General features: G+C 40.8%; 1 protein-coding gene across 13 annotated transcripts in view; it reads right to left on the bottom strand.

Moving 5' to 3' along the window:
- ST7L (suppression of tumorigenicity 7 like) overlaps positions 1 to 19,632 on the bottom strand; it is a 90,119-nt gene that overhangs the window by 12,887 nt on the left and 57,600 nt on the right. For 9 of the 13 annotated variants that reach the window (XM_045896951.3, XM_064588637.1, XM_064588638.1 and 6 more), the window contains 2 exons: positions 17,064 to 17,203; positions 12,757 to 14,651 (listed from right to left, as the gene is read on the bottom strand). In XM_045896951.3, the coding sequence (XP_045752907.1) occupies positions 14,544 to 14,651; positions 17,064 to 17,203 (248 nt within the window). In that variant the 3' untranslated portion in view covers positions 12,757 to 14,543. Of the gene's footprint in view, positions 1 to 76; positions 10,107 to 12,756; positions 14,947 to 17,063; positions 17,204 to 17,896; positions 18,050 to 19,632 lie in introns of those variants that run through there. The other 4 variants (XM_054512680.2, XM_045896953.3, XR_010410788.1 and 1 more) reach the window with 4 other exon arrangements.

The raw sequence follows: 19,632 nt of genomic DNA, 5'->3' as shown, positions 1-19,632 counted from the left end.
CTTAGAACCTTCCATTTAGAACTGTACAGTATTGACAGCAGGCTGTAGATTAAGGGGCCTACACAAGGAATTCTGAGTATAGGCACCCCCCCTCCTTTCCAAGTTCCTCTCCAACAACCCTTGGGGTCCTCACGTGTTTGTGGCGCAGCTTCACTCTGCACAGGCAGCAGAAGGATGGGGGAGCCAGAGCTCTGGGCCATGGGGGCAGATTTATTTGGATGATAGGACTAATATTTGTGTAACCTGCTGAGACCTGTGTGGGAGAGTTTAGGGTGGTTTTTCTTTTGGTGAGGGGTTTGCTCCGGTTTCACATCCATTAACACAAAACATGAGCTAGTCAGGGCCCTTGTGGTCTGCGGTGAGGGGATTCCTGTGGAGAAATGGGACTGAGTGAGTCAGGCCAGGGGAATGTCTTCCTTGCAGAGTGGATAACTGATGAGCCAATGGTGGGATTAGGGAGGGGGAAATGGGAGGGGAAGAGAAGAACTTCTGACATCTTGAGCTGGGATTAGGAGGAAGAAAGCCTTGGAGTAGTGGAAAGGTAAGGGGGTCATAGTCAGTCTGACTCAAGACTAGAACTGCAGGAATTGACATAAGGGTACTGTCTTTGAGTAGAGCCTCGGGTCCCAGTCCGCCCCTACTCACAAGAACGCCCAGGTTCCCGCATAAAGGATAGCTAGGCCTTCCTGGGACTTCAACCCAAGTTCACTCTGCCTGTGCTCTGTCACCTATTCCTTTTCAGTTCTTACCCCGTGGAAGGAACTGAGCCTCTTCTGGCATCTCATACTGCTCTGTGCTTCTCCTGGGCTCCAAACTGTAGTTCGTTGCTGTAAGTGGTTAAGAACAAGCTGGCCAGAGAGTGACATGTATGAACAGTGGGGTGGACAGTGAGAGAAAAGAGGTCCACATGAGCCCCACTATTGAGGCTATGTGGTCCCAAGAAGGAATGATGGCCAAACAATTACTTTTTCCTCTTATTTCTTAGCTTGCCTCTGCATTCCAATTGGCTTTGGACAACAGGCATCCATTCCGCAATAAACAAACAAATTTATGTGGAACAAGCAGCAAAAGGAGAACTGCATTTGGTGCAGTCAGGGCTCCATTTAGTTCTGCTGCCACCCACTCACTGCCTCTAACCACCCCCTCCCACCCATCCTCTGATCAGTAGAGGTCTGTCCCTCTGGCAGCAGTCCCTTCGCCCCTCTCCTCTCTGACACTCCTTCGTGTCGGTCCTCATCTCTTCTAACTTTCAATATTTAGTAGAATGCCTTGCAGAAAGTGCCATTTGGATACAAAGTTAGCTTCAAAGACATGATCTCTATCCTTTAAAGGTCTTAGCCTCTTTTAGAGAAGGCACGTGGCTGAAATACCTTGGCTGCAGAGCCTGTGGCCAGTTTCCCTCATGTACAAGTAAGAATGCCAGCCTGAACCTAGTCCTGCACGTAAGAGCCAACTTCTGTGATTGCTAGCCTTGAATAATAGCGCTAACCCATACGCTTTCTTAGAATGATGCTGGAAAAATGAAATCAGGGACTTCGGATTATTTAAAAAAATTAAACACTGCCTGGCCCTGAACGTCTGTTTGCAAAAAGTCTTGTAGGTCTGACTCGTGACCACTTACAACCTCGTTTCTCTTCCTCCCTATTGCAGAGAGTAATTTCTTCTTTTTCTCACCTCCTTTAGCAAGAACACCAACCACTAAGTCTTTTGCCAAATTCTCGGACCCACTCAGGACGTTGGTTTCTACATGGCTTAATATAAGAGAGATAATTAGGATTTTTCTTTTTTCCTCACCCTTTCTGAGATTTTTAAACGCCCTCGGTGGTCATAGGGCAGAAGCCCAAGGGAGGCCGCCAGGGAGAGTATGTTTCTCATCCCTGGGAGGCCGTCAGCCTAGCTCCTGCAGCCAAATTACAGCACCAGAGAATAATGTGATGCATTCCTGGGCAGGTCCGTGGGACCCTGGGCGCCTGGGCCTTGTGGAGAGAGGTGCCAGACACAGAGCTCTCCGTAAGCAATCCTGCAGAGCTGCCCCCTGGGTGCAGAAATGAAATACGGGAGAGCTTCACATTACACGGAGACCTGTAGCTCACACCTGGTTATTGATGGCCTTGGTGGAGGCCTCTGCCCCCACCCTCCACTTGGGAACTGACTGCTACTACGGGGGTTGGGCACCTTTGAAGCAATGTTGGAAAACAAGAAAGAGATGCTTCCTTTCCACTCTTTGCTCCTCCTGTGAGCCTGCGCACAATGGGGAGGAAATGCACACACGAGCTGTGCTTCTGTAGACATACACATAGCTTCTCCCAAGCTTCAGCAGAGTTCTAGTCCGCCTCCCTCTCCCCGACAATAAAACAAGCAACTGGATTTCAATCAAATCCTTCAAAAGTCATACCAACTTCAGGGATTCAGCCATCACCAAGGAATGTTAAAAAGTTCCATTATCAATACGCGAGCAGCTGTGCGGTTTGGGGACTGGTATTCCCCTGGGAAGTGGCAGGGAAAGGATGCAGAAAAGGCATGGAGAGGAGAGATCAACAGGAGACAATTGCCACCCAAGCAGAATGGCTAAGACTGTGGGACTTCCCATGGCTCGTTCACGCTGGGGATAGTCCAATCTGTGCCCTGTGTGCTAAGGATGATGGGGCAGCCTCCTAGGACTGCACGAAGTAGAATTACCAAGCCTGCAGCCCAAGACCTGTTGTTTTTAACTTTTATTCGGTTAGAAAACAGGATAGCTTTGGGTTTCAGAGATAATGTCCATAAGAGAGAGGTCCTGGAGAGGAGCAAGCAGTGACTTTTCTAGGGTAAATATGTCATAGCTGCTGCACTGAACTGAGCTTTCCTAGAAGCTGTTAATCTCTTTGGGTGACTGGCAGGTTTCAGGCAATAACCAGTGGAGTGTCAATAATATGCCTGTCCCTGACCCCGAAGGTCAAAGGGATAGAAGAGGGGGAGAGTTTTTAAGTACATTTTTCCACTTTCCATTCATGGCTTAAGTTATCCCTGAGCATCTTTGGGGCTCTTCCTCATTTATTGAAGACATTTTAGTCATCCTGGAGTTGAGAAAGCAAGGGAAGCATTCTGCCCCTGATCCCTTAACTTTGAACTACTGTGTGCTCACTTCCGTTCTTGCCTATGAAGCTATAGGTGGAGCAGCTAGACGTAGATGTTCTCTTTCTTTGACCAAAAGGAGCTGAAATCTGGTGACTTTACTTCACCACCACCAGCCCCTGTACGCAGGCCTGACCAAACAGAAAGGCTAAACTGAGTGAAGAAAAAGGGAAGACCAGGTAATCCACAGCTGTCCTAATGACAACTGTCTGGGTGGGGTTCCCAGAGAATAACTGTGATGTTCATGAGAAGCATTTTCAAGGACAAAATGCTTTAACATATACCTAATTTTCACACCGACCCTGTGAGGAGGAAGACATTCTCACTGCACAGGTGCTGTTCAGAAAGGCTCAGGCATCTGTCTGAGGTCATGTGATACGGAGTGGCGCAGACAGAACTCAAGTCCGGGGTTTCTCACTTCACACCCTGTGTGTTCTCCTCAAAGACTGAGACTACCTCAGGCTGGAAGGGCCAGAGTCCCAGCCCCTTCAGAAGAGAAATGGATACAAAATATTCAAGGAGAGTATAGGTGAGCAGAATTTACAACAGGAACAGCCTATACCTTCCTTCACCACATCAACGAATCCCCTGTCATTTTGGCCACTGTTTCCACTGCCACAAAATGATCACTACACTAAGTAGTCTGCATTTAATATACTCTGGCTCCTAGCACTTTCTATTCCTTTTTTTCTTCTTCAGATTAACACTTTAACCATTTGTTTTAATTTTATCTGGTTCTTTTAAAGTGATGCTAAGCGCAAAGAGTACAAGTAGTCCTGAGAAGCCGTGAGCAGAAACTGTTAAGGCTTTGGGCTTCTAAAGTATGTACTAGAATCTCCTTTGAGGTTTCACTCTTTCTTTTTTTAAACGCTGTCAACTCCTGGGCTAGGAAAGTGAGAAGAGGGAATGAGAGTGCTAAAAACCTGTCCTATCCGAGGCCAAATGCCTACTCAAGGCCTGGTAAAAGTCCTGGGACCTCTAGCTGAGACAAGTAATTTATCTACACCAAGGCAAGGAGAATCCACCCTGCAGAGAAACCCCTATGAGATGAGGCAGACAACAGATTTTTACTTGATCAAAAACTTTTGCTGCTCTCCACCCCCCTCCTCCCACTCTCATTCAAAATCTGGACTTCTGTTTAGGTCCAAGACAGTGAGACAAAGCAGCTCCAAGAGAGGATGTGTGCAAGGGGAACCCTTCCCTGTTCAACCCTGGAATGCATTCCTTCAGAAACAGCATAAGCCTGCACATACCCTACCTATCCCACTCCTGCACCCCAACTGTGAAGGCAGAAGGGAAAACTGCAGGAACACAATGTTCATCCATCATAGACCTAGGCCCCCACTTGAGCTAGGGGAAGGACACCTCATGAAAACAGTCTACCTATAGTAGGATCTGTCCCAGAGCAAACCTTACTTTTTGGTCCATCGATCTTGGCTCTCACGGCTCTCCCTGCTCCCCACCCCCACTGCCTCCGCATGTGGGCTCAGAAGTCATCATCTAAAGAATTCCACTGCTCACCTCCTGCATAGCAGCACAGCCCCATGAGGCCGCACACCAGATGGAGGGGATAAAAGTACGAGGTCATGGCTTCTAGCAAGAGGCTTTTTCTGAAACTAACCCTGACTCCTGGAAAAGAGGCAGAGCAGGAGAGTGTCGGGTGAGCTGCTGACGACAGCAGCTTCATGGGTCTTGTGTGAAAAGGAAGGACAAAGCCTTCATTAAAAATTTCCCTGCTCCCGTCTCCAGACCTATTTCTGATCCCACATCTACTCCTTGAAGGCGTCTGAGTAGAATGCGGAGACTGCCAAGCTGAAGGGTTAAATCCTTCCCATTTGTCGGGGCCTATTCAGCAGGCTGCCACACTCATGCTGAGGTGGAGGCCAAGCCCTGAACACGTGGCCTGTTCCTCCAGGCAGTCAGCTATGATGTAAAGGGAAAAGGTGTGGAAGGCGGACTAGAACTCTGGGGAAATTGAGAAGGCCGTGGCCTTCAAAATGTTTGTATGTAATAGACAAAGACAAGGCATAAAGGAAAATCATCATTCCTCGGATCATTATGCCTATTGGGTGACAAGCTACACAGCAACAATCACAAAGGAAAAACAGTTCGAGGAATGAACTGAGAAACAGAAGTCTCCGAATAGAGCAATCTGGCGGAGGTGATGCGGCAGCCTTTCTACAGGGGTGACTTCTGAGTTGGAGTTTTAAAAGATAAGGGATGGACTGGTGGAGGGGAGTCAGAGAAGCGGTTCTACAGCGAAGGAACTGGTATGCGCTGAAACGTAGAAGAATGTGCAAGCAATATATAAGGAATTTCAAGCCGGTACATATTATATACACTGGGGACGACCGAGAAATGAGAATGCCGAGATAAGAGCTGAACTAATGTGAGCTAGCTGCATGCGCCTCGACTGTCACATGGTGTAGAGCCTCTGCAGGGCCGCGCAGCATCTTGATCTATGTCCATCAACGCCGGGGCACCGATGGGAAAGCAAGGGGATGAGTCCGTTTGTTACATGTATAGGGACGAAAAGAGAGCTACACTGTACATAACAAATGCTAAGTGTTAATGACAACTCACTAGCATTTGAGGTTCTAGACTAAATAAGAGATGTGAAATATTCTGTCCACAATTGTGATGCACTAATGGAGGCTTTACAGGCCCAGACGCTGACATAAATTCAGCCAAACTCTTAAGAAATTACAATGTAAAAAAGGAATAATTTAAAATTAAAAATATGTGGTTCTTGGGGCGCCTGGGTGGCTCAGTTGGTTAAGCAACTGCCTTCGGCTCAGGTCATGATCCTGGAGTCCCAGGATCGAGTCCCACATCGGGCTCCCTGCTTGGCAGGGAGTCTGCTTCTCCCTCTGACCCTCCCCCCTCTCCTGCTCTCTCTCTCATTCTCTCTCTCAAATAAATAAATAAAATCTTAAAAAAAAAAAAAAAAAAGAAAAGCTGATAATCTACTTTAAAAAAAAAAAAATATGTGGTTCTTTCCCTCACTCCCCACCTTAGAATTTGACAGGCCTCGATGTCCCGTTTGACATACGGGACTTCTGTGGCGAGCAGATTCATCATATGTGAGGCCACAGTGAATGGGAAGAGAGTGATGAAAGAGCTTTAGGGACCGCCAAACCAGTTCACTGATAAGGGAGAAGACAGGTCTTGTGCACTACAAGCTGCTAGATAAGAGTGGCTGCCAAAAACAAGAGACAAATTCCGATTTCCTAACTTCCAGTTAGGTCACTGGCTTCTTGCATCGTGAAGGTAAAAACAGAGCTATTTACCAGGCTCCTGTCCTACTTCCTTACTGAGCTTTCTTAATTTTTGAGGACAAAAATCACAAGGACAACCCATTCTTCCACAGCACTCTCTTGTGCTTTTTTCAGAAACAGAGTAAGTTGACCCTTGCACAACACAGGTTTGAAGTGCACAGGTCCACTTCTATGCAGATTTGTTTTATAAACACAGTGCAGTACTGGAAATGTATTTGTTTCTCTTCCTGATGACCTTCCTAATAACATTTTCTTAATTATAAGAATACAGTATGTAACAATACAACATACAATATGTGTGTTAACTGTTTATGTTGATGAGGGTTCCGGTCAACATTAAGTTTATGGGGAGTCAAAAGTCATAAGTGGATTTTTGACTGTACAGGAGGTCAGTGCCCGTAACCCCTATGTCATTCAAGGGTCAACTATATTAGAATACACACACACACACACACACACACACCCCACTGAATAAGCTAAAAGGTGAGCAGTATCCTAAGTGTTCACTTTACTTAGCTGGCACAATTTGGTGCTGGGAGGCAGCCACTTACACAGTGACAGCATTTGTTGGTATCATCTTAGTTTTTTCCTCCTTCCTTAGGCAGTTTATAAAAGGTGATTTCTGAAACCTTTTGCAATAGAAAAGCTCAAGGGTTTACATTCAACTGTGACACCACTATGAATTCATTAAGAGGCATGTTTCAGGTTGCACTATAATTTCCCTATGTAACATAAACCCACGGAATCTGACATAAGCTGATTGCTCATGCTGGTTATTTTATTTACATTTCTGAATGGAAGGGATCTCAATACTCATAAAATATCTAACTGACTTATTATTTTTCATCTGTTCTCCCAGGGCAGCTAGTATAAAATGGACATCGAGACAGAAGTCTCAACTTGTATGACTGGTTAAGCGACCAAAGAAAAGTTACTGCTCAAAAGCAATTAAAAAAATAATTTAATATGGAGCTTGAGGCCAAGAGAGATGATTACTCTCAATGCCACCTGAAAGGTAAAAGTTAAAAAAAAAAGTTAAGTAACTGTGTTCATTATCTTTGTCCAAGTCCTATGGGAGTAGGTGGTAGCCAGGAGCTCAGGGGGTCTGGAATTGACTTTTGACTTAACTCTTTCTCTAGAGACCTAATATTGGCAGACATGGTCTAGTCTAAACAGGAACACAGGTGAATGGATGAGAGCGGGCTCCTTACAACCCAGAAATATGAATGTGCCTCCTTACCAGCATGTTACAAATCAAACTTCTGAGCTGGAAGATGCTATCATGCATCTAACTCATTATCTGGAGATACATATTCTGTTAACCTACCCAAAGAATGATAATTTCTATTTATACCAGCAGATATTGCAAGCTTGGATGGATTGCTAGAGAACTAACAATCACCAGTAAATTCCAAAGCCTCATCTGCAGTCTTCTGCTTCCAAGTCATTGTTCAAACTGCCCCACTTCCTTTCTTCTCCTGCCACACCGAGTTAAATCAGTATACTCTTTGACCCCCTAGTACGGTCTTGGACCATAAACTTCCATCATTTTACCATATTTATTGATGACATGCCCAATTAGTATAAGCTCCCCAAGGACAGGTCCTGTGCCTATTTTGAAATATGTATTCCAAGGTCATATCCCCAATGATCCAGTTAGCACATAAACTTGATTGAGCCAATAAAGATTGGAAATATTTTGTAGTTCCTTAGAAACTCTTGGTGGTCCCCCCTATAAAAAGGTAGAATTGTCCAGGATGCAGAATTGATCAGCAAAATTCAGCTTGGGAGAGAAGGAAAAGGAACCTTATTTCAGTGCCTACCCCAATGTCTTTTTATTATTTTTTAAAAATTAACACTTGTGCCGGTTTTCAGAGTCAGTGACTGTAGGATGCAGCTTTGACATTAACAGTAGGCTCTGGGAAATTCTGAGTGGCTCCTTCGCGTCTCTCTCACATGACCACAGACCCAAGTAATTTTAGTCCTAACTCTTGCTACCCCATTCTGCTTGACAATGACATGGTGCTGTTTCATTTTCCAAACCAGAATGGCCCTTACCTTTTATCAATCTGTCATTATTAGAAATGAGAGGACACAAACAAGGACAATGAAAATGTAGGAGCATGAGAGGCTTTTGTCTTATGGCAGCTACTACGTGAATCTGAGGCAAGATATTTCTTATTTAAATTCTGAATTGTGGAATGCTTCACTTTTCGATGAAGTTTAAACTATTCAGATAAACATAAGGAATACCACTGTTTATAAAAACATGTACTTGCTCAGTTAAGTGTTAAGATGAAAGTCCTACATGCCTCATGTTTGAAAGAGAATAGAGGCTCCTCTTTCTACCTTCCTTGTGTGACTGAAAGAGCTCCTAACTGAACAGTCTTCTAAAAGGGAAAGTCCTGAGTCTAAAATGACTTTTTAGGTCACTACATCTTATGTGAGGCACGTGAAAATAACTCCTCAGTCACTTCCAGTCAAATGAATAAACATGCAAGGGTGAGCTAATCTACTGCTGTGGCAGCAGCTTCTGTCTTATACTAACACATCCCTTGCCTGTCTCAAACCCCCTGCTGCTAGACTACGAGTTACCTGTGGACACACACTGTATCTCATACTCCATAGAGGGGCCCAACACATACCTGCTCACTGAAGGAAGGAAGGAACAGATCCATCGGTAGTAACATCTTAATATAATGAATACGAATGGTGAAAACGTGGAGTACATTACAGAATAATCATTACCATACTGTGGCATGCTATAGAACAAGAGTTCACATAGTTTTAAATGCGGAGGCTCTTTAAAAACTACACTTTGAAAACAAACTAAGATAAGCCCTATTGGAGTCCTTCCAGTCAATCAGCTAATACCGAAAGAAGAAATCTTTTCAGGGTCTCCAGGCCTCTGAACTGCATGTTCTTTAGCACAGCTGTTGTTGCTGTTGTTGTTTACGGCGGTCTGAACAATAGTTAAAATACACCAAGAGCAAATTAATAAGAAAAGTCTACGCAGCTAGGGCTTAGTTGAATTAGAATCCCCAGGCTCTCAATAAGGGCTAAATCCAAAGGGATCAGAGTCAAGTAAATAAAAAATCCAGCTGAATTTTATCAGAGGGCAAAGTTTCAACTCTGAGTACCCCAGCAACCAAGGATGAATTATGCATAAGATTAGTAAAGTGCCTTCATCCACACCCCAGCCAGAGAACATTCTTCTATCTCACTGTGACTGCAGGAAACACAGCAATGTATTTGCCCGCCAAGAATAGTTGCAGCTATATTCTAGATAGGAGTCTAACAAACACTAAGGGATTAAAGTTTAATCGTAAAGCTGCTGCTACCTGGGAGTCAAAGCTTGAACTCTGGCTTCACAAAGAAAGTGGGACTCCGGCTTCTTGAATAGACGAAAATAAGAGCGGGCACGTTCCTAACAAAGGCTGTGAGAATATGCTCCCTTCTGAATTCTTCCCCAAACTGCTTCTCTCTCTCTCTCTCTCTCTATATATATATCCTCCTCGTAATTTACAAGTGCTCAATAAGAATAGAGCCCTTTCCAACACTTTGAAGAATACATACATGTTTCATTTTCAGAATGCTTGAAATTATAGGATGAGATGAGAGGGTGATTATGTGGTCTGAATTCTCTGAATATCAGTTCTCTTAATTTTGTTGAGCAGCATCTGAAGCCCAAGTAATTTCTTTTCTTGAAGCTGGCTGTTAGAGATGGACGTAAGACAATCTTAATGTCATTACAAAAATAAGACAGATAATTTTATTTTTCCTCAGATTCAGAAAGAATACTATCAATAGCCAATCTTGTAACAAGGCCTCATCAGCATTAAGAAACACACCTACGTTTCCTACCTACTGATACAACTACTAGAAGTACATCTGCTACCTAAAATTCCCATGTGAGCCAGAAGATACGCACATGTTATATTTTAGACCAAAGTTTATTCTGTTCAGTTAAACTTCCCCAGATAATCCTTCACAAATTTACCCTCTGATTTTGAAAGAAGAATGATATTGAAACATGGGGTATACATTTGTACTTTATATTAAAAGTTTCTTTTCTTTTCTTTTTTTTACCATTTCAGAGAGTCAATCAAATTCCCTCTGAATCATTACAAAGCAGTGCCTGCTGCTTCTTTCATATTACTGTACATTTCAGAGAGTTAGATAGGCTAAAGTTTTTTATACCATTGTATGAGTATGGATGGAAGGGACCAAACAGTGTTCTTCGTTCTTAAGTGGCTTACTAGAAAGAAAAGGAATGAAATTAAAGTGAACCAACTTGAAAGACAAAAAAAGTAAATGGGCATTCTTTATTTTAAAGCATCAGAGTTCATCAAATAGGCTTATGTTGTGAAGAGTGAAGAGTTCTCCAGACAGTGTGTCTACTGATGTTTTGGTTTTTGCAGTAAGCATTTCTGCAACCTAACCATCCTTCCTATTTTCTGAAAATCCATATTAGCCTTCTCATTTAAAACTCTTCTCCAAATTCATCTCCTGTAGGAAGACTTCTCTAGCAAAACCACTTTACTATCACCACGCCATCATTCTATATCCCTTCAGCCTCACTAGATTTTGTTTGAAATATATTCTTTTGTACTTGTTTTGGCCTAAGTTGTGAACTGACACTTTACTGAAACCAAGCATATATATCATCACTAAAGGGCTACCTGTTGTGTGATTTCAAGCAAATCACTTTACTTGAATGACTCAAACTTGCCCATCTAAAACACTGGAAAACCACAATCTGTCCTCCAATGGCTCGGGTAAGAATAAATGAGAGCCTAAATATACACTCTTAAGAACAAAGATAATAACTAACTGAAATCTAAATTACTCCTGGTTTAGAATCGTAATATATTAAATAGTCATACAAATTTAGTTCTCTTGAGCATTAGAAATTTGATTGGTGGGAGAAAGAGCAAAGTTCAACTCAAGAAAGAAGCCAATAAAAACTATTCCTCAAGATTATAATTTTATTCTGTATCCCATTATTCTCTCCATTTAGAGGACTTTGTGGGGTCTGCAAAAAACAAAGGTTTTCTAAAAGAAAAATCAGTAGGTTTCCTAATGTGAATTCTAGTATCACTCATGTAATGGGGTTAGAGTAAGCAATTGACATCAATATCTAAGCACCACTCTTCTGAAAACTGCTATGCAGTCCATTTGCCCCAAGTGCTAATAATTAAGCAATCAATATATCAGTAGCAGTTAGTGACAGGATGTCCTAAACTTTGGCACTGAGACATCTGCTTTGAGGGGGAAAGGATGATTAAATATACTGCCAAATAAATTCAGGGAAGGAAAGCTTTTGTGAACTTCATACTTGACAGGCACATGTTAATAGGGAAAGAGGGTGTTTTCCACAAACTTCAAAACTGAAGGAAACCCTGGGGAAGGGGTATAAACATGTGTTAAAAAGTACACTGTCTTAATTTTTATTCTTTTTTTCCCCCCGCTTTCAAAATAAGAGTTTAGTACTCAGAAAATATGGATAAAGAAGAAGAACAGCAATATCACAATCTTCTCAGTCTGGTTCTTTTTAAAGGGAAACAATGAGAATGAAGCATGAGAAATACCCTTAATGGAAGTAGAGAACATCTTTTCTTTTGCTAGAAATATCCCAATTGATTAAGAAAATAAAAGTTGGAATATGCTAGACTGCCCAAATAAAGATTGAATTCAGTGGCACTAACAAGGGAACAAAAATGTAAACATTTAAAATTTTTTGACCTGTCACACAATGGGCTCCTTTTATTATCAGTATAATCTCTGGGAAATACCTCAGATATATTGCTGTGGAAAGAGCATGGCTACAGAACAATATTTTATGGGAATATAAGCTTGGTTACAATTCAAAATGTTTTAAAAACTATGTCAGTTCTTAGGAACTAAAGAAGTCTCACAGCTTTGAAATGTAATCCATTTTCAAACAAAGTGAAGAAACTTGTTTTACTTGTTGGTTGAATTTCTGAATGTGGCCTTATGTATTTAATAAAGAGCGATACAATTATCATAGGTTTTCAGCATGAATGAAATCAGATGGAGAATATAAAAAATCACTTTCACCTATGAACAAATTTCATGTCACTGGTTATGACAATGGAAAATTGGGAACCTTTAGAAATAATATATTTTTTCTACTGGTATACATCAACATAAAGTTATAATTATCTATCAACTCCCCTAGGTATGAAGACGATCTTTGCCCTGAAAAAAATGATGAGAATAGTGTACAAACCTCAAAAGTTTTGATCACTATTCAGTAAAACACACTTGGCATTTATTTCTGCTTATTATTTTTTAAAATGTAATTTGGGGAGAAAAATGTTAATTATTTTTGGGAAGGGGCTGAAGAAATCCCAGTGGGACATTCTGTAGAAAGGTCTTTTGTTAGCATAACATCTGACTTTCTATATCTTTGGAAATCATACAACTTGGCTAATGTAGTCCTTAAAGAATTAATCAAGCAGATTGTTAGGCCCTAGTTACAGTGGAGCCAGCCAATTATGAGTTGCTCAGAAATTCATCACTGGCATGTCCAACCACATTTTCCCACATAAAGATTAGTAAAAATATGTGGAAACAGGGCCCATTCCCACCTCAGCACAGCTACAGTGTGTGTTCAGTGAAACAGATTTCAACAAAGTTTTGTTTTTAGTGAAACAAACTATTTATTTGGGAATCTTTCTGATTCCTGTCTTTACCCATTAACACCTTTTTCTGCCAGGTTACAAAGGCTATCTAGCCTGTTTCATTAAAACCCAACTAGAGATTTTTATATGCAAACACACTTCTGAATTCAAAGTACTAAAGTCACATGCCACAAGCCTGAATTTATCAGTAAGTCAGTGAAACCCCCAAAGACCATCTATAGTGTTCACTGCTGTGATAACGCACTCCCAAGGCTTACTAAGAAGAAAGCTTTTCTTGCAGGAGAGAAATGAAAGGGGCCAGGCTAGATGAAGATTGGTTCTCTAAGGAGAGGGCACTGCTGCTCTTAAATAAAGAAGCTCCTTTCAGATAAGCAGAATCGGATTCCAGTTCATTTGGTTTGCTGGCTACCCTTACTTTGAACTCTCATATTTAACCCAGCAGGCTTCAAAGCAGGTGAGAAAATGACCTACCACTTAAAAGCAATTTTTCCTTTTTCAGGAATTCTGGCCTTGGAGAATATCAGCTCTGATATCAGCACATTCCACATCTCCAGGGATTTATGCAATTTTTTTTTTTTTTATTGCTCTATGTTGAATGTCAGACGTGGTTTTCATCTCAGCCAGGAGAAAAATCAAGAAAGAAAGTCCTAGCTTGCTGAAACTAAAGTCTTATTCCACACAGCTTCATACCATGCAAAAGATGGGGCACTAAAATCACTAACCATTCTAGTTCATACCCTTCCATTTATCTCAATCTGAGGAACAGTGAAGATTATGAAAAAGCATTAATCCCTAGTGCCTTGCTTCACAAAAAAGCAATTTTTGTAACAAACGTGTTTTAACAAATTCAAATTAAATTTACTCTAGCATATGAGCTAATATAAAAATACACTGGATGAGGAAGAGACCGTGATAACAATGGAAAAAATTTAGGAAATTTTCTGAAACTGCTTTGCTTTACTAAATAGATTGATTTCCACTATATTTGGCTATCAAATACCTGACGTAATTGAAACTCCTAACATAGGCCGTTTGCAATTTATCAATACTTGATGTTCTACCAGGCAGTCTGCCAGCGCCTACAATCTGAAATATTTCTCCACTTTTGGTGGTACAAATACACATAATGTACCAGCAGTATTGTTTAAATGACACCTAGCCACGATTTATACTGCAATTTCCATGGGAAAATACATTTTGAGTTTACTTTCAGGACACAGCTCCTCCCAACGTGAAGGGGTTAGGATTTCTCATCACAGCTGCACTTTGGTGATAATGATGACAATGATGGGTGGCGACAAGAGTGACACTTCCCTAGTTTCTCCTGTGGACAGACATGGTTCTAAACACCTGTCATATTTTAAACTCCTTTAACCCTCACAAATGCCTACGAGGTAGTACTATTCCCCTTTTACAATGACGGGGAGAAATGGCTAAGGAACTTACCTGAAGTTGCACAGCCAGTAAGTGTCAGGGCTGGAACTCAAAGGAAAGCAGTCTGGCTCCAGAGCCTACGCTCATGCCATTCTGTAATGCTGCCCCTTTTCTGCCTGGAAGAGGCAGCACTATCCAGGCGTCTAAATTCCTCCGACTGCGGGGAGACGAGAGCAGGGTTTCTCAAGTTTTAAATGCACAGATGATCTTGTTAAAAGGCAGATTCAGGAAGTTTGGAGTGGCGCCTGAGATTCTGCCTTTCTAACAAGCTCCTGGGTGATGGTGAAGCTCCATTAAGTAGGGGAAGAAGCAGAATTTGAGCCTCCAGCTCCCTTGCATTTATACGTTGTGTTTATAAGCTGGAGATGGCCTGCATGTAATCATTTTCCATAAATTCTTCAGTGGAACCTGCCCTTGGTACTGTGGCATGCCAAATACTGGTCTGCAGGTACCTTGAGTAAAGAGTTAGCTTTTAGGAACTAAAAATGTACATGTAAAGGCCACTGCATAAAATGTGGCTATAAAGGTTTGCTGTGAGGCACATTTATAACTATATACCACCAACTATACAAATATCAAAGGATGGTAAATAAATGCCTGTTTATTGTTCATTAACTAGAATCACAGTAAATTAATAACTTTTAGTCTAAAAAAAGAAGCTTCCACTTTAAAATATATAATTATTCATTCTCAGACTCCGCTGCAGGAGTGCTAAGGAGCTTGTGCAATGTAATCTTAAAGACTCTTCTGGTGCATCAGCCATGTCTCAGGTAAAGACAGATGCTACATACTAACATTGATAGAGTAGACAGTGAATACACTCTGCACTCATTTTAGCCAGTACCTCATGGAAGTATACTACTAACAATTGCTACATATCGATTCCAGATTCTAAATCTCTCTCCTCACTCGATTTTACCTCCTTTCCAATACTGAGAGAACCCCAAGGACCATCTCTCCCACTGCCTGCCTGTGATCTCAAATACACAGCTGCATATATTTTTCCAGTTGTTAAATGGATGGGATTCCCTTTCCAGTCAATTTTTTTCCATGCCAGAGTACACAGTAAGGTCATCTCAGTTTGAGATGCACTCACTCCCCAGTCAGCACCACCGCGAACAACAGTTACGGTATGATCACTACACTTCCCTTTCACACTAAAAGGAAACAGTCGGTTTCCAACCCAAATATCTATACTCCCTGAACAACAGTGGAAAGTCATTCTCCTTGAAGACTGACCCAGAATCAAGTGCAGTCTCAGACTGCTAGGCCTACCGCCAGTAGCAACTTAACACATTATACAGCTGACCTTCAGGGAAAAAGGCAAACCAGTGCTTTTATTCCTGGTGCCAAAAGAAAACCAACTAATCTTTAAGGCACAAAATAAACCGTTCTTAAGGCAGAAAAAGAAATTGTGAGGCAACAGGGAGTTAGAACAGAGGCATATAGAGAAAAATATAGAAATTACATTGCCGAGTAAGGGCTAGTGCTGCTACAGTTCTCAATGCTTTTTGATTTGGGACTAAAATGAATTAGCATTTTCCTTTTGGGTTTGAACTATTGTTACCTGGTAAAAATGTGAAGATGTATAAGAAAGACCCATTTTTTAAAGGCTTAGCAACTTAAAGTTGGTAATTTTACTCTGAGCCAGTGACATTAATTACTAAGTTTATGTAGAAGAGTAAACAATCATGGGATATTCTCTCTAATATCAGTCCTCAAGTACCTTCTGGACCTGGCTCAGGAAATGGGGAAGTAGTTCAAATTAAAGGATAAAAATAAAAATAAAGGTCTATCCATGGTTCTACACCCAACGTTGGGGAAGGTCAATTAAGAACATGCAGATACAACAGTGAGAAGCTCTGAGTAAAGAAGCACATTCTGGGGCGCCTGGGTGGCTCAACTGGTTAAGCGACTGCCTTCGGCTCAGGTCATGATCCTGGAGTCCCTGGATTGAGTTCCGCATCAGGCTCCCTGCTCAGCGAGGAGCCTGCTTCTCCCTCTAACCCTACCCCCTCTCGTGTACTCTCTCTAATTCTCGCTCTCTCAAATAAATAAATAAATCTTTAAAAAAAAAAAGAAGCACATTCTGTACCCAGGGTGAATGTTCCATCTGTCCCATCTTACCTACTTATTCTCCATCAGCAAACCTTACCATTAATGATTTCATTTAAATGGAAAAATCGAAATAGGGAATTGTTTCCGAAATAGAGAATTGTTTCTCAAATAGGGAAATTTTTTTTAGTGCCAAACAGAAAGCATTTAAAAGAGTTGGGTTATTCCTTAGCTAGTAACAAGTGCTATGTTTACCACCAAAAGTGATCTACAAAGACCAACTTTATCATGTTATGCCATTGTATTCTTTTAAACTTTTAAGCAACAAAAACATAGCTCAAGTCAGCAAAAACTTATGTTTGACATATTTATAGCAGCAACTTTACAAATCAATTCCTGTATTTTTACTATACAAACATCTTCCACTGATCAACTGGTTTAGCACAAACAGATCAGAGATGGTTTCTTGTGTGTTTTACAAATACTCTACACAAGTCCTTGAGATCATACTTACAGCTTTAGCAAAAACACCCATGATTTCAGGAAACTGGTGTGTGAGAAGAGCTATCATTGCTGTAGAAGAACACAGTCCTGCTGTGAAATGGATGAAAAAAGGAAGCTCCTTCTTTGGGTAAACAGAAACATGATGAAAGGCTGTAAGGGAGAAAAGGTAGAAATGGATTTTATTTAAGAATATAGTGTAAGCCAGTTTTAATATTTTCAAATGAAGTTTAAAACTAAAAGGAAAATAATTGTTTTTAAAAAGAACAGGGCATCTCTGGCTAAGCAAAGTAGAAGAAAGTTATCCATTATTTATTCCAGCATCGACAGCTATCTACAGAGCCAGATGACTGTGCTGGGGACTGGGAATAAGATGGCATCGTGGGAAAGAACATTAATTGTAAAGTCATGCTGAGGTGGTTTTGAAAAAGAGCTTTGTCACTTATTAGCTGTGTGGTCTTGAATAAGTTGCTAAACCCTCTCATAGTTGCTATGGAGTTGTTATGATGAACACTGTAAGTCTTTAAATATGAGTTGTTATAATTCTTGCTCTTCGGGAGCTCAGAGACAAGTATAGTGATCGAGAGACAGATGTGTGGTTGCAGATTTCCTAGAACCATAATTTTACCCAGCTATTAATAAATGTTCTCTGTGTGGCATTTCATAGAGCACCGTAAAAATGGAACTGAACACCAAAGCCCTAAGATTCTGAACATAAATCAAGTCCCTTGTCTTATTTTATTACATTCACACATTAACTCAGGTATTATTTTTCTAATGACTGGATATTTCATTACTCATAGTATTCAAGTATTTATATCTTATTTGAAATTTGATTGAAAATACCTGAATACCAATGCTGAGATGTGACTATCACCATGCGTGGCACACAGTAGGTGCTCAATAAATGTTAAACGGAGAGCTATTCTGGGACTTCATTGTCCAGGAAGTTGACTGCTCAGGGCTGGACACAAACCCAAGAATTCCTGATGTAATATCCTGCATAAGTAAGGGATGACTAATTCAGTACTGAATCAAGGTCAGCTATAAATTTCACTTTTTCCAACATAACGATTCACAGAGAAGATTACACCTAAGTTTCCTTTGGTAGCCATATTTTTTATGTCTTATACTATACTCAAAAGTATATGCCAAAAACTGAACTCATTAAAAATCCAGAAAATTTCCAGAGGCTTGGGTCACATTTAAAGTAAAAGCACACCAAATCTGAATTTGTTTTAAAAAAGTTAGAAACATTAGAAGCTGTGGACAACATTGTACTTTCAGCACCCAAAAAACCAGCAGTCCCTTTTGCCCTGTCCCTCAAGCATGAGAGGCCAACTTCTTCTAGCAAACCAAGAGAAATAAACCATGGTACTTGCAAAGACAGGGAACACTTATGTATACCAATGGTCACTAAAATTCCTATCGCATGAGAGACAGCAACGTTGATAAAATTAAACTGTATAGCATTTAATGATTTACAAAGTGCTTTAATTTCTATTAGTTTGATTTTTTTCAATAGCCTTAAGAGATAGATAGTATTATTTCCACTTTTTTTTTTAAGACTTTTATTTATTTGACAGAGAGAGAGACAGCGAGAGAGGGAACAAGAGCAGGGGCAGAGGGAGAGGGAGAAGCAGGCTTCCTGCCGAGCAGGGAGCCTGATGCGGAGCTCAATCCCAGGACCCTGGGATCATGACCTGAGCCAAAGGCAGACGCTTAACGACTTGAGCCACCCAGGCACCCCTATTTCCACTTTTTAAGGTAGAAAACGATATAGTTTTAGTAAGATAATTTCTTAAAATATGAGCTTTTTATATTATAGGGGAGACCTAATTTTTTCTTTTTGGATTGCTTTCTGTAGATTCGTTTGTCAGTCAATGTTTGGCTAATACATCAGTATAATGGATGACTAGTACAGAAACACTCCCTTGGAAGTAAAGTTCAAATTTCATCACTGGCTTGTAGAGAAAAATTTATCAGGAGGCATAAAAGACAACTAAATAGCTATGTGAACTAAGGGAATAGTTCAAGTCTGAACTTATGAGGTTCCTAAGCAAATTCCAGAATGTTGTAAGTCATATCAAGGTTGAAGGAGAATTGAAAACAAAAAAACATTAAGTACTCCTGGGTATTAGAACTCCACATTATTAAAAAATTGTTCATTCTACCACAGTCAGAGACAGACAAATGCTCTCAGAACAAACAATACAATCAAACAAAACCCCCAGCATATCCCTCCTCTCCTACCTCCTGGAATTTGCAAATGTGTAAGTACCCTAGAAATAATAAAGGCCTGCCAAAAAAGCAAACTCTCTGTTCTTATAGCCTGTGACTCTGGCAATACATAATAATAACCCTGATTTTATTCATATTACTATGTAAAATTGGCCTTAAGCAACTTTTGTAATGATAAATGTATTAACCTAATATAATACACTCCTGCATATTGATGTTCCATAATTAAAGATTGACTCCTTTGCCTTAAATATCCTTGTTTCTGTTAAAATGGAAAAACAACAAGAACAACTACTACCAGCACCATCCTAGGAAAGAAAATAAAATTTCTTTCACTAATG

This window comes from Mirounga angustirostris, unplaced genomic scaffold (genome assembly GCF_029215605.1).
Source record: "Mirounga angustirostris isolate CCGP_5_RB_7025 unplaced genomic scaffold, mMirAng1.0.hap1 SCAF_4, whole genome shotgun sequence".
NCBI classification, from domain to species: Eukaryota; Metazoa; Chordata; class Mammalia; order Carnivora; family Phocidae; genus Mirounga; species Mirounga angustirostris.
The sequence above is the reverse complement of the archived record's forward strand: the minus strand, read 5'-3'. Positions and strand labels throughout refer to the sequence as shown.